Raw genomic sequence first — 26,640 nt, 5'->3', positions numbered from 1 at the left:
AAAAAATTTAAAAGAGCAAAACTAAACCCTGGGTGGCTAAACTCCAACATAAAAATGCATATTAATACTAAAGAAAAGGCCTTCAAAAAATACAAGACTGACGGGTCATTGGCAGCATTCAAGCATTACAAAGAGTGTAATAAGATATGTAAAGACAAAATCAAGGCGGCTAAAATAGAACACGAGAGACATATAGCGGAAGAGAGTAAAAAGAACCCCAAGAAATTATATATATATATATATATATATATATATATATAGTATATGAACAGTAAGAAAGCGGGGCCAGAACACATTGGCCCCATAAAAGACGACAAGGGAAATATGGCCACAGAGAAAAGGCGGAAGTGTTAAATAATTTCTTCTCTTCTGTCTTCACAAAAGAATCGGGGAGCTACACTAACCCAGCTTGTAAGGCTAAACTAAATAATACACCTCAGGAAGTACCGCCATGGCTAACAGAAGATAGACTTGGAACTAAACTAGAGAAACTTAACATAAATCACTGGGACCGGGTGGCTTGCACCCAAGGGTTCTTAAAGAGCTCAGCCAGGTGATTGCCAGACCAATTTTCCTTTCCAATTTTTATCTTTAAGGATAGTCTACAGACGGGTATGGTGCCAGCTGATTGGAAAAAAGCCAATGTGGTACCAATATTTAAAAAAGGGCTGAGATATATCCCAGGTAACTATAGGGCCGGTCAGCCTAACATCAGTAGTCTGCAAGATTTTGGAGGGGATGTTAAGGGACCATATACAAGACTTTAGTAATGAAAACAGTATTATTAGTAGTAATCAGCATGGATTCATGAAAAATAGTTCTTGCCAAACCAATCTATTAACCTACGATGAAGTGAGCTTCCACCTAGATAAAGGTAAGCCTGTGGATGTGGTGTATCTGGACTTTGCAAAGGCCTTTGACACCATTCCCCACAAACGCTTACTGTACAAACGAAGGAATGTAGGTATGGACCATAGGGTGAGTACCTGGATAGAGAACTGGCTCCAGGGGAGAGTCCAGAGGGTGGTGATTAATGGGGGTACTCTGATTGGGTGGGTGTGGAAAGTGGGGTCCCCCAAGGTTCTGTCCTGGGACCAGTCTTGTTTAATTTATTCATAAATGATCTAGAGGAGGGGATATCTAGCACAATCTCGGTATTTGGGGATGATACTAAACTAAGCATGCCAATATCTTCTATGCAGGATGTGGAAATCTTACAAGCGGACCTGAACAAAATAATGGGGTGGGCAACTACATGGCAGATGAGGTTTAATAAAACAGTAAATGAAAAAACAATCAGCGCAGACAGGTAAGTGTAGCTAAACTAGATGGAAATGCCAGCTGAACACCGACCCAGGATACACAGCAAAAAATCCCAGAGAGATATAACAGACAAAATGATGCAGCGCAAATCCTGTAAATAATGGCATAAGAAATAAAGAGTCCCAAAAAGATGAAAGAGACAGTTCCTTAGGTCCAATCTGTGTTGAAAGAGGATATAGGAGACAACGACTCCACACAGTGATCTCCCTCCACCATAAAGCACACTGATGCCCTCACCTCATGATTCGACCACTGTGTTACCAGAGGTCAAAAATCGCAGTGTCAATCCACATCAATAAGCAGGCTTCAGGTACATTCGTATACACTCCTTGATAACTAAGGACCAGATAGGACTCACAGACCAGATTCCCCAAATGTAGACATTCCAAGGTATAAATGAAAGAAGAAAACCTCTAAGTGCAGACTGCCAGTACTAAACTTCTTTTAATAAATATAGTTTGCACTTACATTCTAAACGATAAACACAGGCACATCAGTACAGGTGCACATCGATAAGACTTCAGCGTCGTGGGCTGTGCATACCAGCAGCCAGCCACACACGCTCGGAAGTCGGAACAGCAGCAGCAGCGGGTGACGTCAGACGGATGCGGCTCAACCTCCCGTACGTACGTTACGTCCACCGGGACTTCGTCAGCGGGGGTGGAGCCTATCAGTCACCAACATGATTATATAACCTGACGCTGCTCACATGATCTTGAGGACGTACTTGACAAAACACTGAGGACATCTAGTGGTCAATGTCAAGTATTACATCCTTCAAGTAAAAGAACCCACAAGGTCTCTTATAAATACTAATGACTCATGGTCAATTTGTAAAAACTTTTTTCCATATCTCAGACAATTAAAAGACCTGACATCAACCGCTGCTGTAATAAATAACACATGTATATATCTTTACAAATGAAGGCACATCCATATAATGTAAAAATACCCACACTGTTAAAAACACATAAAAAAGCGGGTGACGTCTGACGTCACCCGCTTCTGCTGCTGTTCCGACTTCCGAGCGTGTGTGGCTGGCTGCTGGTATGCACAGCCCACGACGCTGAAGTCTTATCGATGTGCACCTGTACTGATGTGCCTGTGTTTATCGTTTACCATGTAAGTGCAAACTATATTTATTAAAAGAAGTTTAGTACTGGCAGTCTGCACTTAGAGGTTTTCTTCTTTCATTTATACCTTGGAATGTCTACATTTGGGGAATCCGGTCTGTGAGTCCTATCTGGTCCTTAGTTATCAAGGAGTGTATACGAATGTACCTGAAGCCTGCTTATTGATGTGGATTGACACTGCGATTTTTGACCTCTGGTAACACAGTGGTCGAATCATGAGGTGAGGGCATCAGTGTGCTTTATGGTGGAGGGAGATCACTGTGTGGAGTCGTTGTCTCCTATATCCTCTTTCAACACAGATTGGACCTAAGGAACTGTCTCTTTCATCTTTTTGGGACTCTTTATTTCTTATGCCATTATTTACAGGATTTGCGCTGCATCATTTTGTCTGTTAGATGAGGTTTAATGTTGAAAAAATGTAAAGTAATGCACTTGGGCGTCAGAAACACAAAAGCAAGCTACTCACTAGGGGGGAAACCTCTGGGTGAATCTAAGATGGAAAGGGACCTGGGGGTCCTAGTGGACAATAGGTTTGGCAGTGGCATGCAATGCCAAGCCGCTACAAGCAAAGCCAACAGAATACTGGCATGTATAAAAAAAGGGGATTCACTCCAAAAATAAAGAGATTCTCCCACTCTACAAGACTCTGGTCCGGCCACATCTGGAGTATGCTGTCCAGTTCTGGGCACCAGTCCTCAGGAATGATGTGCTGGAACTGGAGAGAGTCCAGAGAAGGGCAACAAAAATAATTAGGGGAATGGAGGGCATCGGCTATGAGGAAAGACTACAAGCATTGAACTTATTCTCTCTGGAGAAGAAACTCTTGAGGGGGGATATGATATCAATGTACAAATACTGTACTGGTGAGGACCCTAGCATAAGGAACAAACTTTTTAGAGAAAGGGAATACAATAAGACACGTGGCCACTCACTAAAACTAGTGGAAGAACGGTTTAACCTTAAAATACGTAAGGGGTTCTTCACTGTCAGAGCAGTAAGGATGTGGAATTCGCTTCCACAAGCAGTCGTATCAGCAGGGAGCATCGAAAGTTTAAAAAACTATTAGATGGGCACCTTAAAGACCACAACATACAGGGGTATACAATGTACTAACACACACACATCATAGGTTGAACTGGATGGACTGATGTATTTTTTCAACCTCACAAACTATGTAACTATGTTGGGCATAATATTTGAGCTTAGTTGTCGCAATAGCCTATCATGGTTGTCTTTTTAATGGAGCTCTCAAATCTAATTGCAGCCTAGTCAGCTTATGTGGAATTTGGTGAAGATTTGTTTTGGCTTTCAAGGGAGTGGATAGAAGCTAGGATATCCTGCATCCTATAGGATCTATGCTTCTCTTCTCGGGCACTAATCTGATGAATATCCCCCACATGTATGCCTTATGGGCATTCCATGTTACAAAAGCATCTGTATCAAGAATATGGTTGTGGTGAAAAAAGTTTCGGAGGTGTTGGTGTTGAAGGAGCACACCGCTATAACTCTGTTTCATAAGGAGTTTGTTGTTACTTCAAATAAATTGAGGGGAAGGGGGAATAGGGAGAACCCCAGGGATTGATTTTCACCGCCCTCACTAGGGAAACGGGCGAGAAATAGACACCATTGGAGAATACCTTAAGGTAGTATGACCGGTGAGCCAAGCAACTGAAGCATTGAATTGAAAAAACAAACAGAAGAAGTTGCAAAAAGATGGCTCAAACACAGGTATTGAAAAATTGCACATTGAGTGGAGGACAATAAAAGATTAAGCATACAAATGCAATAAAAAGAAAAAATCAATCAAAACAAATAGAAAAACATGTTCATGGGCCCACGAGCTGCAAACCTGTGGAGAAAAGTGTCCCGGATCATCAACACACTGGTAACACCTCGAAGGCTCCACCCCCCACCCCGACCCAGACCCACCAAAAACCACACACCCATGAACTGCCTGCAATTGACTAAAATTGACTCTTGCAAAAAGGGGATTGTGATATAATTCAAAATGAAAATAAATCAGTCTCAGCCACTGCTAAAAGCCATATTAGGGTGTCTCAGCACAACTCACATACAGGCAGGCCTCACGGTCTTGATCCATGGGTCTTGTATTGCCGCTACATCCTGATGAAGCGTGCTGGGTCACGTGAAACACATTGAGGTCCCACACGGCTTCGCCTCCGCCTCCCGCCCGGACCTGCACGCCACCGCCGTAGCGGCAATACAAGACCCACGGTTCAGCACCTGTCCTCCTCTCTCCTCCTGGGGCACCATCCCCACCCTGGATGTTTGGCACCTTCTGTGACACCTGGATCAAGCATGTGAGACTGTGATTTCATTGCCTAAAACACCTTACATGCATTTGCTTATTTTACCTCCTCCTCATCGCCCCTATCTCTGGTATGGGACTCTAAGCTTCCATGTTTATATTTGCCTATGAGGAACACAGTTTTCCAAGCTAGGAATCTATCTGGACTCTGTTATACACCCTCTTGCTTACAAGTGGAACCCTGAATCCATTTATCATACTACCAGTCCTGGGGGATGAGTGGAGTTTCTGAGGTCATTTCACTGCCGTGCTTGCATTTTTCTAAGCTAAAGCCTGAAGATCCTTGTTTTGTCTCATATAATCCTGCTCACATTACTAGGTGTCATTTGATGCCATAACACCTACTTCACCCCAAGTGTTTAGTATTTCTACACTGATCCTTCTCCTATGAAGTGGCAAGAGAGAGAGGTCTCAAATGTGGACTGCAGATCCCAGGTGTCTTCCAATCACTTGGATATTAAGATCCACTGGTGGCTTTAGATCCCTTCAGCCCGCTGAACTGTGTGTTTTCCATGAATCACCTGTCATTTTGAATTATATCACAATCCCTTTTTCGCAAGAGGCACGATATCTTCCCCCTCTCTGAATGCCATATCCTAATGAGAGGATTTTTTGGTCAATTGCAGGCAGTTCATGGGTGTGTGGTTTTTGGTGGGTCGGGGTTGGGGGTGGAGTCTTCGAGGGGTTTACCAGTGTGTGTTGATGAGCCGGGACACTTTTCTCCACAGGTTTGCAGCTTGTGGGCCCATGAACATGTTTTTCTATTTGTTTTGATTGATTTTTTTCTTTTTATTGCATTTGTATGTTTAATCTTTTATTGTCCTCCACTCAATAAAGTACAGTTTTTCAATACCTGTGTTTGAGCCATCTTTTTGCAACTTCTTCTGTTTTTTTCAATTTGTTGTTACTTCACCATGTGCGGATAGGGGTGCAGCAGTTTTCCTCTGAGATAGTCAGGCACACTGATCAGCCCACGTTATGTCTGATCTCAGAAGACACAACCCTCTGCAGAAGCCAGGAAGTAATCAATGCAGGAATATGGATTATGTCTTTGCGAATAGTGTGTAGACTCTCTTGGACGCATGGAGGCAGCGCCAGGTGTCAGACATCCTCCGTAAGCAAGAGAGGGCGCATAGAAAAGGAGCGAGCTCCCCTGCTGGCGGACTAGTCCAGATCAGGATCAACAACTGAATTTAGGTCTCCACACACTGAGGTTACCACTTTCGATTTTGTGCAATTTGACAAACAATTTGCGGAGAAAACGACCTGGATGTAAATTGGGAGCATACATTCCAATGATAGTATATTGGGCATTATTATCGCATACCAGAATTATATAATGCCCCCCTTGTCAAGAAGGGAGGAATGTAGAGTAAATGTAACAGTTTTTAATGGCTATAAGAACAACTCTTTTCCTGGATAAATAGTTAGCCATGAACAAGTTGGGGAAGTCTTTATGGTAGCACTTGGGAACTGAAGAAGCTTGGAACTGCGTTTCTTGAGTGATCAAGACATCAGCTTTAGAAACCACAGCCTCCTTCCATAATGAAAATCGCTTAGCTGGATTGTTCCAAGTCTCAGGTATTAAGATACAGGAATTTAAGGGCGATTCCATCTGAGGGATTTTACGAGTAAAACGTGCTGCACAAACCGACTTTGGCAGTAGTTGTGTATGAGCATAGTAGACAGGAAGGATAAGGAAGCAAGAACATGCCTGTTGTGTAGGACTGTGTAACACACTTTATAGTGTAGCTGGTGAGGTGGGATAGCTGGTGAGATTCCTTCTGCGATCCAATCATGAGTGTAAACCAATAACAAAAAAATCATAAAAAACATACATAACAATGACGGAGCGTAATCCAAGCACTCCTCCAAAAGGGTATAACAGGAGAATATAAAAAGTAGAGGTTCAAACATGAACCAGAAGCAGACAGACTGCTTACACAGTGGGTTATCCAAGATAGAAAAACATGTAAGCGCTGCTGGGGGCATGGCAGGCAATGGGGTTGTACTTCTCAGGTGGTATGACCCTATGTTGTTTGAGGATGATGCCCCTTTTTATGGGAAACCTTCTGCCATTCCTGGTAGTTGTGAGAAGATGCTCTATCCGTTGCTTGATGGGTGAAAGGTTCTGGGATGATCCATGATTTGAGTAAGGTAATGCCCTCCTCCATAAAGTTGATTAGCAAGGTGTGCCCTTCACAGGTGATCTTGAGTGTTGCTGCAGGGTATTTCCACTGATAAAGTATGTCATCGTTGTGCAGAGCTTTGCTGATAGTTGCTAAATTCTTGCGGCATAGTAAAGTGTGGGCCAAGAGGTCAGGGAGAACTTGAATAGATATGACTTGTTCAGGAAGGAGGTCTTTTTTGCAGAACACGGTCAGGATGCGTTCTTTGGCTTGAAAATAGTGGATTTGCATAGAACGTCCCTAGGTATTTTGCGTAGTAGATAAGATGGCTTAGGGACCCTATGGATCTTATCAATAGTGAGATCTTCAGATGAGAGAGTAGGGACAGCCGCCTTAAACAAATCTCGCACGTAGTGAAGTAGTTGAGGGTAGTAGGACCAATTCAGGTATACCTCAGATCATTCACATCGGAAAAACCTGAAGATCAAAGTCAGCCATTTTGGATTTTAGCCACTCAATGTCCTCATTATGCTTGTTGTGAGCGTCAACCATGTTATTGAATGAGGTAAAGCATGAACTCACGCCATTCTTCAAGTTGTCATCTCTGTCCCCCAGATCATGTATCTCGGCCGAGAATTTGTGGAAACAAGCTTGCATATCTGATTGTAATGACAAGCGCAGGGACCATAGCATCTCCTTTAGCACTACATCAGAGACCGGCTGGCCTGTTGTGGCGAATGATGCTAATGGATTTTGGACGGTTGGGTTCAGCACTTGTTTTCCCCCCTTTTGCATCCATCTCCTCCCAGGGCCCTTCTTAGGCTTCATTCTCTGTATCCCTCTGTGGTTTCGATTTAACTGGGCGAGAGAGAGCTGCTGTCCCTTGCTGAGTGTTCTGCATACCTATCAGCTGAATCAGTGAGTGTAAGGGAGGCGGGCACTAGAGGAGCAGCGGCCATGGCCGCTGGCCCGGAATGTCTCCCTCCACCCTCTTTGGCTTAGTCTGGAAAAACCCGGACAGTTTCTGGAGCCGGGTAACTCTCTCTCCGATGTTTGGTCACGGCTGCTGACTCAGGGGAGCTTCAGAGGTGTGGGGATGTTCGTGAGCCAATGTTGGCCATGCCGTGGATATTGGATCCCCCGGAGTGTGCACAAAGCTTCGGCTTTACGTGGCCATCTTCTGCAGGTCCTAGAACAAAGCTGCTACTGGAAGGTCAAATGACTTCTGTCAACGTATAGAAGGTGTGCTGAGGCCATAGATTGCTTGACAGCGAACAACCACCGTACCCCCCCCCCCCCCGGTTTCTCGCCATCCCCAGTCAGGTCTAGGACTAGTGGCAGTGATTGGACCCGTGATTGGACCCGTGGTAGGACTATTACGTTAGAACAGGGGTGTCCAAACTATGGCCCTCCAGCTGTTCAGGAATTACAATTCTCATCATGCCTAGTTATGTCTGTGAATGTCAGAGATTTACAATGCCTCATGGGATGTGTAGTTCCATAACAGCTGGAGGGCCGTAGTTTGGACACCCCTGCGTTAGAACATCAGGGACAGTTTTAAAGAAGCTCATATGCATTGAATGTTTAGCTTTCAATTTTAAGCAGATCACTGCCATGTGTGTCTAAAATACTTTTAAAAAGACTACAGATTCTCTTTACGGAGCTTTAGCATTTAAGATTGTACACACTATTTTACAGCTAAAGCCTTTAGATCTGCAACAGCGTTTTAATGAATGTGTTTAGACACCAGAAAGTTATATTTTTGACAATTTTTAAATGATGATGGTGGCAAATAAGTGCAAGTTATATTGTTCTGTGCAACCTATAGCTTGATTTGGCATGCTTGTGTAAGCCTGCTAATGCAGTTTTCAGTGACTTTTCTTTCTCTTTTTTTTTTTCTACAGGCTTTACCTAGAAATGGCGGAATGGATCCATATTTTGTGCATTCTTATTTTCATTGTACTTTTGTCAAAAACAGAATCCTATACCACTTTTATGAGCGACACAGAACTGAACCACCTAACAGTTGATGAAAACACAGGTTTTGTTTACGTAGGAGCAGTTAATCATTTGTATCAGCTTACTGGGAAACTCAAGTTAGTTTATAATGTCTCAACTGGACCAAAAAAGGATGACAAAGCATGTATACCTCCGATTGATCAAGATAAAAACCCATGTCCAAATGCTTTTCTTAGTGACAATTATAACAAGCTGCTTTTACTAGACGGGCCAAAAGAACGGATAGTTGTATGTGGAAGCCTATTCAAAGGAATTTGTTCTCTTAGGGAAACCAATATCTCAAAAGAGATTTCTTATGATGACAGCAGAGGAGAGAAGTCTTTTGTTGCCAGCAACGATAAGAATGTAGAAACTGTGGGGCTAATAGCAGACATGACAGATAATGGACCACGAGCTCTCTTCGTTGGGAAGGGCACAAGTCCGCATGACAATGGGATAATTATCAGCACACGAATACTTGATGAAATGGATGATAAAGGCCCTTTTGAAACTTACCATGATTCTGCTAGCTTAAAATATGGCTCTGGCTCTACCTCTGCCAACACACAACAGTTTATCACCGTCTTTGAAGATCCTAATCGTGTCTATTTCATTTCCAGCCGGTTGGATAAAACCTTAAATAAAAACCGCACGCTAATTACCCGATTGTGTAAATCGGATTATAACTATTTTTCCTATGTTGAGATGGATCTTGGCTGCAGAGACCACAACAATATTCCTTATAATATCTGCACTTCTGCTTTCCTTTCCAGTCCAGGACAGGCGCTAGCTGAATTATTGAACATATCCAGTGTCCAGGATAAGGTTCTCTTTGGAGTTTTCAACACTTTTATCAATAATCGAGAAAAATCTGCTGTTTGTATGTTTCCACTGAGTAAAATTAACAAGCAATTTGAAAAAAATCGTGAAGAGTGTTATACCAGGTCTGAAGAATCTGTAAACCAAGATAGCGAGAGCATATTTACAAAGCCATTTGGTGAAAAAATAGGTTGTGAAAAACAGGTACAGTAAGCTGTTAAAAAAGTATAATCTTTATGCACTGCAAACCTAAATATGTCCTAGTATTAGAGTGAGCTTTATTTACAGAGACCTTGTCCTTTTTTACTGATTCATTGCAAAGTGATGGTGTTTGATAGCCATTCCACCAAGGAGTTGTAATCCACTATTCATACAATCAAGCCGCTTCCACACATCAAAATGATCCCTTCAGTGTGGCAGTAACCAGGATCCCTTGTGTGAGTGCCAACACCAGGGTTTAGACAGGCTAGGATGCTGCAGCAGCAAGTGAACGTGGCTTAGTAAGAAGGAAAGCCAGAGGGGCGGTGGACTATCTCCAGGCTCTGTCACTTTGCCTTGTGTTTTTAAAGCCTAAATCAAACCAAAATCTTTTCAGAGTAGAGTTGGAGCCTCTGTCAAGTTTTGATTGGTGTCTGTTTCTATCCCAGTCCTTGTGACAACCGCAACCTCATTCTTGTATGAGTGTAACAGGAGCTGAAAAAAAACATCACTTCTCTGGCATCTCAGACAGAAAAAATTCTTAACAACAATTTTTGTTTACACACACTTCAGCTTGTATAAGGGCAGTGTGTACAGCAAACTTTTGAAATAATTTGCAAAGCTTTTTGGTAAGCCTCAAGCAGATTTGTTGAAGCCTTTAAAGCACCATTAGCATCAACCATTCTACAATTTGGAGAGGTTAAAGAATAAGTATACCTTGTTAAAAAAAATAAATAATGCACATCTTTTTGCAGGTATTAAAAAGTGTAGTATTTATTCTTACTTGGAGCCTGTAAGCATTGCACCCGATATCACCGGATGCCATGCAGGACTCCTGCAGACTTGTCAGTGTATCTGTCTGCTTGTACCTCGTACGGGCAGGCAGATGCACCCTAACAGGAGGAATAAATTAACTACCAGAGCGATCAACAGCGCCATGATAGTTATTTGAAACTACAAGTCTTCACTGTAAATGAATGATGCAGCCGGGTGGGCAGGACACCCAAAGTCATGTCTTTTTTTTTAAAAAAAGTGTCAGCAAGCGAGGGAAGAAGAGAGAAGCCTCTACAGAGAGTGGAGCGGATGGCAGCTGCAGGAGTGGGAGCATGTAACATGTTCCACGCTAAAAACTGGTGGATTATGTAACATGTTCCCAAAGGTACCTTTAAAGCAGGACTCAAAATTTCAAGTCCTGAGCTGCTAGCCAGGCCTTAAGAGTTACTTGCCACTTGTTGCCCCACCCAAACCCTACCCTGCTCCGCCCCTAAACACGCCTTAGTAAAATATCTCATAAAATTACACTGTTAAATGTTTTTTTTCAGAATTAAGTTACAAAAATAAATATTAACAACAACTGAGAGAGAGAGAGTTCAACAGAGAGAGAGGGGGTTTGACAGAGAGACAGGGGGGGTTGACAGAGAGGGGCTGACAGGGAGAGAGGCAAAGGGGGCTGACAGGGAGAGAGGCAAAGGGGGCTGACAGGGAGAGAGGCAAAGGGGGCTGACAGGTAGAGAGGCAAAGGGGGCTGACAGGGAGAGAGGCAAAGGGGGCTGACAGGGAGAGAGGCAAAGGGGGCTGACAGGGAGAGAGGCAAAGGGGGCTGACAGGGAGAGAGGCAAAGGGGGATGACAGGGAGAGAGGCAAAGGGGGCTGACAGGGAGAGAGGCAAAGGGGGCTGACAGGGAGAGAGGCAAAGGGGGCTGACAGGGAGAGAGGCAAAGGGGGCTGACAGGGAGAGAGGCAAAGGGGGCTGACAGGGAGAGAGGCAAAGGGGGCTGACAGGGAGAGAGGCAAAGGGGACTGACAGGGAGAGAGGCAAAGGGGACTGACAGGGAGAGAGGCAAAGGGGACTGACAGGGAGAGAGGCAAAGGGGACTGACACGGAGAGGGGGGGTGACACGGAGGAAGAGAGCGAGGGGGTGACACGGAGGAAGAGAGCGAGGGGGTGACAGAGAGCAAGGGGGTGAAACGGAGAGAGAGAAAGAGGGGGTGACAGGGACAGAGGGGGGGATGACAGGGAGAGACAGGAGGTGACAGGGACAGAGGGGGGGTGACAGGGACAGAGGGCGGGGAGGTGGAGGGGTGCCGGTGACAGGGAGAGAGGGGGAGATGTCAGGGGGGTTGATGACAGGGACAGAGGGGGGTTGACAGGGTAGGGAGGAGTAAGTCCGGTCACAGTGCTCATCTTACTCAGTTCACCATGTAGCTGCTGGCTGTTAATTAAACTTTCCCGCCCACACATCTTTTTCACACACAGGCTGCACTGAGTGTGTGGGCGGGAACAGGGAGGGAGAGAGAGAGAGAGAGGGGGGGTGCGGGTGAAGGCAGAACAGATGCAGCCTCTCCCATTCCTGGAGGGGGGGAGCTGCTCACTGGGCTATGAAACACACACAGCCTTGTGACAGTGGGAGGGGCAGGCTGAACAGAGGAGCTGCATATTCCCCATACAGCACAGCCCTGTTCTTACTCGCCCTCCTCATCATTCCACTTGCAAAATGCAAGCAGGCGAGTGGAATTTTTGAGGGCTGCTTTAAGGCGTATATAAGTGAGGACAATTCCCAACATTAAATTGGTAGCAAAACTAAACTGATTACACATAATATATTATACAATTTCAAGTAAAGGCTGCTTGTAGAGTCATCAGGGCTTTAAAACACCAAGCTTTGTAGTTTCCTCGTAATTTGTGCTTATGATCTTAGGTTCTCTGTCTATTGTCAGACCCATGTCTTATGGCTAAGTGATCATGCTTGTTGGCAATAGGTAAAATGGACTTGAATGGTGGCTGCTGCTAAAAAAAATATTAGCTTACAGAAAATGGATGTGTAATTGGTCTTGTTTTACTCAGTAATTGTAGACTAAAATGTAATTTTCAGCTTGCTACATGATATGCACTCTGGATGTAAATGCATTTATTGACATCCATGATTCACATATTCAAGTTGGTTCTATAATGTATCGTTACGGCATGTAAGACCCTGGAATAGTGCTTTTCATGTTAACCTGTATAATTATTTCACATAAATTGTGTATTAAGGCGGATGAGCTCTAAAAAAAGACAGTTCATAGAGGGAAATAAAGTGGATGAGCCGCAATGCCTCAATTTCTCTAGCGCTCATTGACAGACGTAGTCCTCGGTGATACACCACCTTTGGGTTATGTTGCCTCCACAGGAGCAGGACTAGACAGGAAATTAAAAAGCTCTGGCCACACCCCAGGGGCAGTCCCAGAGGGTATATCCTCTCTCTCTCTGCCTCAGCAAATCAGTTATTTTCTGTCTAGTTAGGAGTAAGGACCTAGATACCTTGCTGGGATCTTAGGTCCTGGCAAGAATTTTTTCTTAAAGGATTTTTTAGACCGCTTTTTTCTCCAGTGTTCCTGTGAGATCTTCAAGCAAGAAAGCTGAACTGGGCGACGGGCTGGATGTTGAGATCTGGTGGTCACCCCAGTTCAGCCTACGAGCGCGTGCAGGCCATAGCTCCGCGCTGGGTCGGCCGCGACAAAGTCCCATTAAAGGACTGTCCACGCGAGTTAAACGTCTCGCTGAAACGCCAAAGACCATGAGTCACGGCGTCCGTATCGGTCGACAGCTCTCCCGCCCCGGTGGAGAGGGGTACTGTCAGGAGTTGGTGCCCGCCTGGTTCCGGTATGGTGAGTAGTATGTTCCCCCTTTCCCCCTGACGGGTTTTGTGGTGAACGCGGGCCCCTCTCTGTATGGTAAGATAGAGTCCCTTTCTATCCTACAACATGACACAGATCCTCCTACTTTGAGTGTGATTTTATGTGTGCAAAAGCCAGGAGGCTTGGTTTGGGAGCTAACAATCTAATTGTATACATGTTTTAAAGATGTAATCTGTGGCATTCTGGGAATCTTATGGGTTAAGAATAGCTACCTACCAGTCAGAAGCCACGGACATGTAGACTGCCTTCCTAATCAGATCTCCAGCTATTAGCAGGCCTCCCGAACGGCCATGCGGTCCGCCAGGGCCGGTACCGCCAACCACGCCATATCCCCATGCAGAGAGAGTGTTGTGTGCCCTGCAGCACACCGCTATTCAGTACGGGCCGCCGCCATTTTTTTTGCTGGATCGCACGAGCCGCCATTTTGGCGTAACCTCGTGTCTCCAGCATGGGGGCGGCCATGTTTGAGGTGATCCAAACACCTTGTGGAGCTTGGGGGAGGCGCCGGAAGGCGTACAGAGGGGCGGAGCCGCCTCCTTGTTTCCTGGGCAGCCAGCCAAAAGACTTCCTGTTTGTCAAGACAGCGCTGTAACCTGTTGCAGTTAAACTCTGAGCATCAAGTGGTGAGCCTGGGGGTCTATCTCTCTCTCTCTCTCTCGATCGATAGGGATCCCTAGCAGGTAACACTAAGGGGCTTTTGTGGCGCTGGGGGTCGAAAAAAAAAAAAAAAAAAAAAAGTTTTATTTTTGAATTATATTATCCAGGAAGTAACTGGAATTATCATGGACCCTGCCACACATATTCCCCCACCTGTTTCCCTCGAGGGGGCCACGGGACCCGCCGGTGCACAGAGTGTAGAGTCATTTACAGCAATTTTGGAGTCTATGGTGGCTCGGGTGGAGGCGGCCTGTCAGGGACGGGGGTCAAGGAAGCGACCCCCGCCTACCCCTATACCATCTGACACCTCTGACTCAGATTCAGAGGTGGTCACGGCAATTGCAGGTTCCTCTGCAAGGGCTGTTATCCCAGGTAAAGCCCCCTCAGACAGTGAGGAGGACGCTTCTTCTCCTGCTATTATTCAGGAAGAAGCATTGGTGGACGCACTAGTTGTGGCAGTGCAGGAAACCTTAAAACTTGAGGCTTTACCGGCAGAGGCAACTGAAACAGAGATTCCTTTTGGTACTAATAAGCCCATCAAGATGAAGGCTTTTCCTGTACCTAAATGTTTCGGTAATCAGATTAAAGGAGAATGGGAGCATTCTAAACGTACCTTTACTATTTCCAAGCGTATTGCTAGACGCTATCCGTTTGAGGAATCCATCATTAAGAAATGGACGGTACCACCAGTCGTGGATCCGCCTATTTCCAGGCTGAATAAAGCCACGGTTATTCCAGTGGAGGACACTTCGTCCTTTAAGGATCCGGTGGATCGAAAGATGGAAGCAGAGTCCCGCACCATCTTCTCTCTGATAGGGTCAGCTTTTAGACCAGTAATTGTTATTGGTCTAGTTTCCCAGACACTTACGGAATGGGCGAAAATGGTACGCCAAGAACTTAGGGGAAAAGATATTCCCCAGGAGACATCTGATTTGATGGAACAGATTATACAAGGGCTACAGTTTATCTGTGACGCAGCCTTGGACACTACTCCCTTATTAGGGCATGCATCTAAGACAGCGGTGATCCTCAGACGTGTGCTGTGGTTAAAATGCTGGTCAGCTGACCTAGGTTCCAAAAAGACCTTGACAAATCTCCCCTTTCAGGGGAATCGTCTATTTGGGGCCAACCTAGATGAAATCATTAAGGATGCCACTGGGGGCAAGAGCACTTTTTTGCCACAGGCTGCTAAAGCTAAGGGACCTCGCAACAAGCGAGGACCTTTCTTTACCGCCCATAAAGGGCGCCCGGCTGGTACTAGCGGGAAAGGCAAGACTCCTCCAGGAGGGTTCAAGAAGGGGACCAACCCAGCCAAACCCGAAGCAAAGGAGTACACAGCCTGAAGGTGCGCCCCCACCCGGTTTCAGGGTGGGGGGACGTTTTCACCGGTATTCAGGACATTAGATCGAGCATCAACCACTACTACCGGTGCGATTCTTCCCTTCCAACATTTAAGTACTACAGGAAGCGGTAGTTACCGTTCCCTGAATAGATCTTTTCCTTTACCTTTTCCCAAGATTAGTCCCGATACCTCACAGGAATCGGATCTGGTTGACCAGATAGGCCAAGTAGCCTCTAGTCGGGTGACTTCGGTCCCTGAGGTTCAACCAGAAAAGATCACCTTTCCTGATAACTATCAGGTATCTGATAAATGTGTGGGAACAGAAAACGACCAGACTTTCTCGGATGGTCGGGGCCAGATACCTCTAGGGACGCCTGGTTCAGATTCAATCAGTGCCAGTGGTCCTAGAAATTCTAGGCTGGCCTCCTCAAGCCGGCCTGGCCGACTTGGACATGTTAGTCGTACACGTTCCGTGGGAACTTCGTCTCAGGGAGTGTCTGTGGTCTCAAGGACCTATTTACCATCATGCTTTACAGTCGCTGGGTTTAATGGCCTGGCCATTGAGACCCAAGTACTGAAGGACAGAGGTTTGTCAGCTTCAGTCATTCCTACCCTTATTAAAGCAAGGAAAGCGACTTCCAACAAAGTCTATTATCACACATGGAAAACTTATATTGCGTGGTGCGAATCTTTAGGATTTCCTCCACGTACCTATTCGGTGTCTCGAATATTGGCCTTTTTTGCAACAAGGGGTTGAGCAGAAGCTAGCCTTGAGCACCATCAAGGGTCAAGTTTCAGCATTAGCAATCTTCTTTCAGAAGCCTTTAGCTACCAAATCCTTGGTGCGGAATTTCATCCAGGGGGTGCGGCACCTGGCTCCTCCAGTCCGCGCGCCCTTACCGCCTTGGGATCTTAATTTGGTTTTGTCGGTTCTACAGAAACCTCCCTTTGAAAACATCAGGGAGATTCCCTTGCTTACTTTATCCCAGAAGGTGGCCTTCTTGGTGGCTATTACTTCTGCTCGCAGGGTGTCAGAACTGGCTGCATTATCATGCCAGTCCCCATACCTAGTGATTCATAGGGATAAGGTAGTACTTCATCCTAAGCCATCTTTTCTTCCCAAGGTGGTTTCAGATTTTCATCTGAATGAAGATATTGTACTACCTTCCTTGTGTCCTCAGCCCAAGCATCATCGGGAACATGCGTTGCATTCCTTAGATGTGGTTCGGGCAATCAGGGTATACCTGAAAGCTACGGAATCATTCCGTAAGACGGATTCACTTTTTGTGATCACGGATGGCCCCAGAAAGGGTTTGCCTGCATCTGCCGCGACCATTGCCAAATGGATTAGACAAACGGTGGTACAGGCTTATTCTATTAAGGGTCAGAGTCCTCCGTTCCCTGTTAGGGCGCACTCCACTCGAGCGCTCAGTACTTCCTGGGCCTTTCGCCATCAGGCGTCAGTGGTCCAGGTATGTAAGGCGGCCACCTGGTCGTCGGTACATACCTTTACAAAGTTCTATAAAATTGATGTGACGGCATCGGCGGATGCCTCATTTGGCCGCAAGGTTTTGCAGGCCGCAATTTGAGGAGACCGGTGGTCTACCTCGAGGGTTTTTTCTGTTTGAAAAAAAAAAAAAAAATTTTTTTTTCTCTTTTTTTGTTGAGTCTCATCATTAAGGATGAGCATTGTAAACTTCTAGTTGGCACCGGTTGGGCCTTCTAGATTGGGATTTGATTTCCATTTTCCCACCCCTCAGTTGTGATACTGCTCTGGGACGTCCCGAAGGTGGTGTATCACCGAGGACTACGTCTGTCAATGAGCGCTAGAGAAAAATGGATTTTTGTAAAATCTTACCGTAAAATCCTTTTCTCTTAGCTCATTGACAGACGTAGTCCCCGCCCCTCTGTTTTTTGAGTTGGGTTAAAATCTCTAAAGACTGCTTTTTCACATAACTGATTTGCTGAGGCAGAGAGAGAGAGGATATACCCTCTGGGACTGCCCCTGGGGTGTGGCCAGAGCTTTTTAATTTCCTGTCTAGTCCTGCTCCTGTGGAGGCAACATAACCCGAAGGTGGTGTATCACCGAGGACTACGTCTGTCAATGAGCTAAGAGAAAAGGATTTTACGGTAAGATTTTACAAAAATCCATTTTTTGTGAATAGGTCACATAGACCAGGAAAAGTTTGTCCTTGTACAATTTTTTTTTTTTTTTTTAATGAACATGCAATACCATTTTGTAGTAATCCTGTGAGTTTTTTTTCCCACTGTTTAGAATCTCTAAGTGGAAAGTCCAGCTGTCTTGGAGCATTCAGTGATTTTTTCTATTTTTGGTCTTGTTGCAGGCTTCAAATCGTGATGTGTTGGAGAATTATCCGTGTGGATCAGAGCACTTGCCTTACCCACTACAGAGCAGAAATGGTGTTACTGAAAAGGCTGTGCTTGTCCGGGAGATGAACCCCTTTACCTCTATAGCAGTGTCTGTGGAGAATGAGCACACTATTGTATTCCTCGGTACAGCTGAAGGAAAACTGGTGAAGGTAACTAGATTGTGCCTTGGTGAACTTTCTTTACTCTTAATTTTAATGTACAATTTGCTTAAATACTTGCTCAAATGAAATCGATCATATTTTGTCTGCATTTTGTATTGTGCAGTTTAAAAAAATAAAACCAATATTAGGTTACTTAAAGGATTTTACCTCAATGGCTACATCAGTGTATTAAATAAAGGTTTGCCACATGCCAGTATTTTATGTTTTGTAATGCTTTGCTTCATTAGTGTCCCAATCAGTGGCGGCCGGTCTATTGAGTACGCTGGTCACTGCTTTGAATGGGGGCATGTATGCTGGTCACTGCATTGAAAGGGGGCATGCATGCTGATCTCTGCATTGGGGAAATGTACGCTGGTCACTGCATTGAAAGGGGGCATGTATGCTGGTCACTGCATTGAAGGGGGCACGCACACTGATCTCTGCATTGGGGGCATGTATGCTGGTCACTGCTTCGGGGGCATGTATGCTGGTCACTGCATTGAAAGGGGGCATGTACTCTGGTCACTGCATTGAAAAGGGGCATGTACGCTGGTCAGTGCATTGGAAGGGGGCATGTACGCTGGTCACTGCATTGAAAGGGGGCATGTATGCTGGTCACTGCATTGAAGGGGGCATGTATGCTGGTCACTGCATTGATAGGGGGCATGTACACTTGTCACTGCATTGAAAGGGGGCATGTATGCTGGTCACTGCATTGAAGGGGTCATGTACGCTGGTCACTGCATTGAAGGGGGCATGTATGCTGGTCACTGCATTGAAAGGGGGGCATGTATGCTGGTCACTGCATTGAAAGGGGGCATGTACGCTGGTCACTGCATTGAAAGGGGGCATGCTGGTCACTGTGCGTTGAAAGGGGGCACGCTGGTCACTGTGCATTGAAAGGGGACACACTGGTCACTGTGCATTGAAAGGGGACACGCTGGTCTCTCTGCATTGAAAGGGGGCACGCTGGTCTCTCTGCATTGAAAGGGGGCACGCTGGTCACTCTGCATTGAAAGGGGGCACGCTGGTCTCTCTGCATTGAAAGGGGGCACGCTGGTCTCTCTGCATTGAAAGGGGGCACGCTGCTCTCTCTGCATTGAAAGGGGGCACACTATACCTTATTTACTGAAGGCCCATTTCACACTTTTGCGACCTCAAAGTCACGCAATTTTTTACAGCGTTTTTTGCCGCAAAGCAATGCCCATTACATTTTTCGGTTTGCGCCCCCCCAAAAAAAATCTTGAGCACCAGCCGCCACTGGTCCCAATAATAGCAAATGATGATCCCTAATATCAAGGGTCACTTGTGATAATTGAGCCATTACAGGTTTCCTTGTCCCATTGTTGGAAAGTCTCCATGGGAGCTGTAATCACTGTTCCTTGTAGTAACTTACAGCATGAAAATACATCCCACATTTTATATCTGCCTTTCTTTGGTCACTCTTAGGGCCCATTCAGGTTATTGCTGTATGGTAATGCTCAGTAAAATGCATGGTTTACCATGCATGCTGCAGTGCTGGTAATTTTTTTTATGGCACCCTCCCACTGCCATAGTAGCAGGCAAAGCTCCTGCACTGCCACTCACCCCAACAAACCTGCATATGCTGCTATTGAAAAAAGTTATGTTGATGTGTTAAAATGCACTCTCAGCCGGTTCAAAATGAATAAACGGTCTTAAAATAGTGCACTATAAAGCATGGTAGTGCATATAGTGTAAAGGGAGCCTTTGTAAATTTTGGTTTGAGAAACCTTTTCTATGCAATCTGTAGCTTCTGACTGTCATTGGACAGAAAATGGTATATTTTATATTTTTGTTGAAATGTCTCTTTGGTAACCATTACAAACATGTAATGTTTTGTTTTGTTGGAAAACATTTTTCTCTATCGTTCATTGACAGACGCAGCTTCATATCTTCTTGACCATTGGGTTATGCTGCTCCCTACAGGAGTAGGACACTAGGCAGGAAAACGCTTTACCACGTCTATGGGGCAGTCCCTGCAAGCATAACCCCACACACTCTGCTATAGCTCTGTTTGTTTCTGCCTAGTTTAGGAGTAGGACCTAGTTCCCTGCTGGGATTATGGGCTTAGCTGTCTATTTTTGGGAACCTTTTTTATGATTAATTTCTTTTAGTTAGAGTTCCTGGAGAACTACAAGCAACAGCCGGCTGGGTTTTGGACTGGATATTCTAGATCCTTAAGGTCTCCCAGTCTGACTAGCGAGCGTGAGCAGGTTATAGTCCAGCACTAGGCATCGCCATGCCGGAGCCCCTCTGGACAGGGACCAGCCTGCAAGTAGACCGTCTCGCCGGGACGCGGATGACCTGGGATGCCCTGAGTAGCAGCTTACCCCCTGGCTGTCAGCACATCCTCCCCGGGTGGGAGGTGGTCTGTTCTTAGTGGCATCCGCCTGATACCGTGGTATGGTGAGTAAGTGTCCCCCCCAATTTCTTGGCATCTCGGGGTGGATGTGGGCCCCCTCCATGGAGTAGTCGGACCCTCGGGTATCCCTCGGTTCCCCTGGCCCCTCGGCCATACCAGGCCCCCTTAGCTGTTTCTCCCATCTATGGGGTGGTGGTTATATTGCGGCCGCTGTGGCGCTTCTGCAGGGGGGGGGGCGTCCTGGTGGGGTCTCCTTCTGGGGACCCTCCTGATGCCTCCGGTATGATGACCCCCATGGGGGGTCCTGGAGACCGCATGGCGAGCCGTGGGGGCCTCCATTTTGCTGTAGACTTCTGCTCTGCCTTAATGTAAAAGGTTTTCTCATTACAATGCATGGGCGGTCATGTTTTGATAGTTCCCCATAGGAATGCATGGGGCAGCCATTTTCTTGTAGTCCACGATCGCTGGACAGCAAGGAGAGACACTAAAGGCTCTAGGCATGACCTAAGTGCTTTTCATTTTCTGTGCAAGATCGTTTCTATCTTCAGCAAGGAACATTCCTGTAGCTTCCAGACCGGTTTGGTGGTAATGTTTTGGGGTCCCTGTAGGCATTCCTCACTCACACTGCTGCAGGCTGTTTTAGGCTTGGACTTGTAGTACCGCTGGTGCAGCGGTGCGGATCGCGTTTTTGCAATTTTTTTAAAGTGACACTGCATTTTGTTTTTATTTTCAATACTAATGGAGTCCCAGGACAAAATTTCACCTATAGACCCCTCAGTGCGGCTGCGGAAACCTCTGGGTCGCAGCCCCTGTCTGGTTTTACAGCAGTTTTGGAAAGCCTGGTGTCAAAAGTGGATTTCGTTTTAAAAAGTGGCGCTAGCCGAAAGCGCCCTTTGCTTTCACCTCCCTCTGTGTTATCCTCCGATTCTGAGGCAGATATGGCTGCTGCGGACACACCCCACCTTGGTGCATCTGTGTCATCGCATTCTGATGGTGAGGAGGACACGTCCTCGTCAGCTGCCAAGCGGGAAAGCGCGCTGGTGGAAGCACTTATAGTATTACATAGTACAGTGCGGGAAACATTAAAAATGGCAGATGAGTCTACAGCGTCCGGGACGCAAGTGTCTTTTGGCACCCACAAATCACAGAAGTCGGGCAAGGTGTTTCCTTGTCCGGAACTTTTTGACAACATTGTCAATGAACAGTGGGGGCACATCAAACGTTAGTGGTGCCTAAGCGCTTTAAACAGCGTTACCCCTTCACGGATGCGTTTTCCACTAGGTGGACCGTACCACCTAAGGTGGATCATCCAGTTTCCAGACTGAACAAGTCTTTGATAGTTCCGGTGGAAGAATCCCCGGCTTTTACTGATCCTGTGGATAGAGGGATTGAGCCATTTGCATATGTTAGCGGGCTTAATATTAAAACCGATATTTGTGATCACATTGGTGGCACAGACCATTACAGAATGGGTGAAGTTACTAAAAGGTTACTTGGAGACGGAGCAGCTGTCTCCGGGTTTGAATGAGCCAATGGACCAGATGGGTCAAGCCCTGCTATATATTTGTGATGCGTCGCTGGGTGTGGCTCCCCTGGTGGCTAGAGTGTCTGTGGTGGGGATTGCGATTAGACGCATGGTGTGGTTAAAGAGCTGGTCTGTGGACCAGGCCTCCAAAAAGGCTCTTTCTGACCTTCACGGGGGGACAGGTTGTTTTGATCCTCCTTGGATGAGCTGATAAAAGGCCTTACGTGAGTGGAAGAGTACTCTTCTTCCACAACTATCCAAGAGCAAGGCGCCACGTACTAGACGGGGGCCCTCTTTCACTGCTCATCGGAGGCCCTTTCGTACATCCGGGTCGCAGGAGAAAGGAGCAAGGCCATTCCGGTCTTCTGGGGGTTCCGAGAAGACATGGTCGGGTAAGCAAAAATCTGGCCAGTCTGGATCTGTTGACAGATCCTTGTCTGCATGAAGGGACGCCCTCACCTGTTTCTCGGGTGGGGGGACATCTTCGATTCTTTCTGGGAACCATGGACATCCTTGATTCAGCTCAAATGGGTCCATGAACTGATCTGTTCGGGTTACAAGATCGATTTCTGGTCTCGACCGTTGGAGAGGTTCTTCCCTCCAATCTACGCCTCTCTCCAGACTGATTGAGGGACCTATGCGAGGCGGTACAAGACCTGCTGTCTCAAGGGGTGATTGTGATGGTTCCCTCTCGGGAACGCTTTCAGGGATTTTATTCAAACCTTTTTACTGTGCCCAGAAAGGAAGGCAAAGTACGTCCAATTCTGGACCTCAAGGCTCTGAGCCGCTTTGTGTGGGTACAGAAGTTTTCAATGGAGTCCATTCGAACGGTAGTGGCGTCTCTACACCAAGGGGATTTTTTTGGCCTCTAGAGATATCAAGGACGCATATCTATACATCCCTATCTACGCTGGACACCAGCGTTTTCTTCGCTTTACTGTAGGAGTGGAGCATCATCAATTTGTGGCACCCCCAGGGTCTTTACCAAGGTGCCGGCTTCAGTGTTGGCATTAATGCGCCAACGGGGGATTTCGGTACTGGGATACCTGGATGATCTCCTATTGAGAGCGGACTCTGTCAGCCCTGTCGGGCGAATTGACGATCACGGTACGAATTCTGCAAGAGTTTGGTTTGAACATCAATTTAAAAAAATCTGCCCTGATACCTGCATTAAGACTGGATTATCTAGGCCTGACTCTGGATTCAGCCTTGGCGAGGGTCCTTCTTCCAGGCAAGCTGCAGAAGTTGCAGGGGGCGATCCGTTTGCTGTCCGCAAACAATTGGTCCCCTCTGTGGACTTGCATGCGGGCCTTGGGTCTGATGGTGTCAACCTTCGAGGTGGTTCCGTTTGCTCAGTTCCACACAAGACCCTTACAATGGGAGATTCTTGTCAAATGGAGCAAAGATCCAAAGTCCTTGGACACTTTAATTCGGTTGAGTCACAACACGAAGACTGCTTCCCTGGTGGCTTCACTCATTGGCACTAGGGAAGAGCAAGTCCTTCCTTCCATTGTATTGGACGGTGGTAGCCATGGACGCCAGCATGTCAGGCTGGGGTGGAGTGTTGGGGAAGCTCTGCGCCCAGGGGTCCTGGATGGTGGAAAAGTCAAATATTCCGATAAATATCTTGGAGCTCAGAGTGATAAAGCTTTGCCTGAGACACTGGACAACTCATCTGCAAGATTGTCTAGTCCGGATACAATCGGACAATGTCCAGTCCGGATACAATCGGACAATGCCGCAGCCATGGCCTACATCAATCTTTAAGGGGGCACAAAAAGTGTCTTGGCCCGGGAGGTAGCCGAGATCCTGGTTTGGGCGGAAAAGCTTATTCCAGCCCTCTCTACTGTGCACATTCCAGCTGTGGAGAACTGGCAGGTGGACTACCTGAGTTGTCAGGTGTTTGATCAGGGGGAGTGGTCTCTGCACCCGAAGGTGTTTCATCTGTTGTGTGTCCGGTGGGGACACCTGACGTTGACCTGTTTGCTTCTCGACTCAACAGGAAGGTTCAGAGGTTCGTTGCCAGGTCTCGGGTTCCTCTGGCTAATGCCACAGACGCGCTGGTTGCTCCTTGGAGTCAGTCAGACCTATCATTGTACGTGGAAATCGTTTTTTTTTTTTAATGGTGTGAATCTTTGAAGGTGCACCCTCGCTTGTTCTCAGTGCCTAGGGCTTTTCTTCACAAAGGTGTTGAAAAGTGGTTGGCCTTGGGCACTATCAAAGGCCCAGTGTCTACTTTGGCTGTGTTTTTCCCACGCCCTTTAGCTACGCATGCCCTGATTCGCACTTTTATTCAGGGGGTTCGCCACATGGCTCCCCTCAGGCGATCCTCACTACCTCCGTGGGATCTAAATTTGGTATTACAGTATCTCACAAAAGTGAGTATAGCCCTTACATTTTTGTAAATATTTCATTCTATTTTTTCATGTGACAACACTGAAGAAATAACACTTTGCTACAATGTAAAGTAGTGTACAGCTTGTATAACAAAGTAAATTTGCTCAACACACAGCCATTAATTTCTACACTGCTGGAAACAAACGTGAGTACACCCCTAAGTCAAAATGCTGCCTTAACCCTCTAGGGGATGGAGTTAACCAGAGCTTCACAGGTTGCCACTGGAGTCCTCTTCCACTCCTCCATGACGACATTAGAGAGCCGGTGGATGTTGTAGACCTTGCGCGCCTCCACCTTCCGTTTGAGGATGCCCCACAGATGTTCAATAGGGTTTAGGTCTGGAGACCTGTTTTGGGCAGTCCATCACCTTTACCCTCAGCTTCTTTAGCAGGACAGTGGTCATCTTGGAGGTGTGTTTGTGGTCGTTATCAGAGGGGGATCGTGCTCTGGTTCCGTATGTCACAGTACATGTTGGCATTCATGGTTCCCTCCATGAACTGTAGCTCCCCAGTGCCGGCAGTACTCATACAGCCCCAGACCATGACACTCCCACCACCATGCTTGACTGTAGGCAAGACACATATGTCTATTTTAGCCTCACCTGGTTGCCACTACACCTGCTTGACGCCATCTGAACCAAATAAGTTTGTATTGGTGTAGCACTGCCCCCTACAGCAGTGGTCCTCAACTCCAGTCCTCGGGGCCCACTAACAGGCCAGGTTTGCAAAATAACTAAATTACATCCCAGGTGATCTCATTTGCTGCTCAGTGATTGCAGTATTCTAGTCTGCAGCTCTCCAAGGTAATACTTAAAATCTGGCCTGTTAGTGGGCCCCGAGGACCGGAGTTCAGGACCACTGCCCTAGAGGACTGCTGAGAATTGCACTTTCTGGATTCCCCTGGGTTACCCTTAGCAACTGACAGCAGATAAACGGCATTGAAAGTTCTTGGCTCAGTCAGTAATCAATCTAGGGGATGTTAGTTTTTTGTATTTTATTTAGAATTTGGATAGGAGAAGGGATGAGAAGGGATGAGTGGGATACTCCCAACTAGCAACTATCCACAATTCTGAGGACAACTGACTATAGAATGTGGCAAGGCCGCTGCTTCACCTTGCCACTAAAGTGAAGATAAGATTACTGTTCCCGCTTGAATACTCTCTTCAGGGTTAGTAACTTGGCACCCCTTTACTCTCACTGCCTGTGTGCTGACACCTGTCCTCTGACTCTAGCAACTGGAGTGGTCCCCTTCCTGGGCAGACCCCTTGGCAAGCTTCCCTGTACTCACGGACACAGTTTTTCCAGAGTTGCTCTGCCTCCACCTCCACAGTCAGCTTCCACTGGACCTCTGGGTTCAGCCACACCTTTTGGTTCACTAGGCCGACTGCTGCAGATGAGGAGACAGCCGCCGCCCTTCTTCTGGGACTTGGCTTCCCGCCCAAAGACCCCCTGTCACATGTGCCCTTGGCTTTTATAGCCTATCCCAGGATGCACCACTGTTTGTGCCAACCCACTGGGACAACCACAAAAGCCTGTTACTGGCTGGGTTTCCTCCAATGTCCAACAGATCCCCTATTGGATGCAGAGGGGGAAACTCCCTCAGCCCAGATGAATCACATCTTGGACACATACAACAGACCTAACTACGAATCCTGATAAGCAGAAGAGCTACAAAGTTTTATTTGTCACTCTCCTGATAAGCAGGCAGAGTAAATATGCTACCTATCTAGCACCTACCTAGGAGGGTGCTACATCGGTCTCGTAAGACCACAGGACATGGTTCCAGTAATCCATGTCCTTAGTCTGCTTGTCTTCAGCAACCTGTTTGCGGGCTTTCTTGTGCATCATCTTTAGAAGGGGCTTCCTTCTGGGCTGACAGCTATGCAGACCAATTTGATGCAGTGTGTGGCGTGTGGTCTGAGCACTGACAGGCTGACCCCCCCACCCCTTCAACCTCTGCAGCAATGTTGGTAGCACTTATACGTCCATTTCCCAAAGAGAACCTCTGGATATGACGCTTAGCACGTGCACTCAACTTTTTTGGTCGACCATGGTGAGGCCTGTTCTGAGTGGAACCTGTCCTGTTAGACCACTGTATGGTCTTGGCTACCATGCTGCAGCTCAGTTTCAGGGTCTTGGCAATCTTCATATAGCCTAGGCTATTGGAAAAAAATTACATTGCGATATTTTTTTCCCCAA

General features: G+C 46.6%; 1 protein-coding gene across 1 annotated transcript in view; it reads left to right on the top strand.

Moving 5' to 3' along the window:
- Positions 1-26,640, top strand: part of PLXNB2 (plexin B2) — a 560,635-nt gene that overhangs the window by 243,211 nt on the left and 290,784 nt on the right. Inside the window, exons 3-4 of the mRNA XM_082254716.1 lie at positions 8,819-9,935; positions 17,952-18,146. Of these exons, the coding sequence (XP_082110842.1) occupies positions 8,832-9,935; positions 17,952-18,146 (1,299 nt within the window). The 5' untranslated portion in view covers positions 8,819-8,831. The remainder of the gene's footprint in view (positions 1-8,818; positions 9,936-17,951; positions 18,147-26,640) is intronic.

The sequence above is a fragment of the Pelophylax lessonae genome, assembly GCF_965119305.1.
Source record: "Pelophylax lessonae genome assembly, chromosome: 4".
Taxonomy (NCBI): Eukaryota; Metazoa; Chordata; class Amphibia; order Anura; family Ranidae; genus Pelophylax; species Pelophylax lessonae.
Note: the sequence above shows the minus strand (reverse complement) of the source record. Positions and strands in the feature narration are given on the sequence as shown.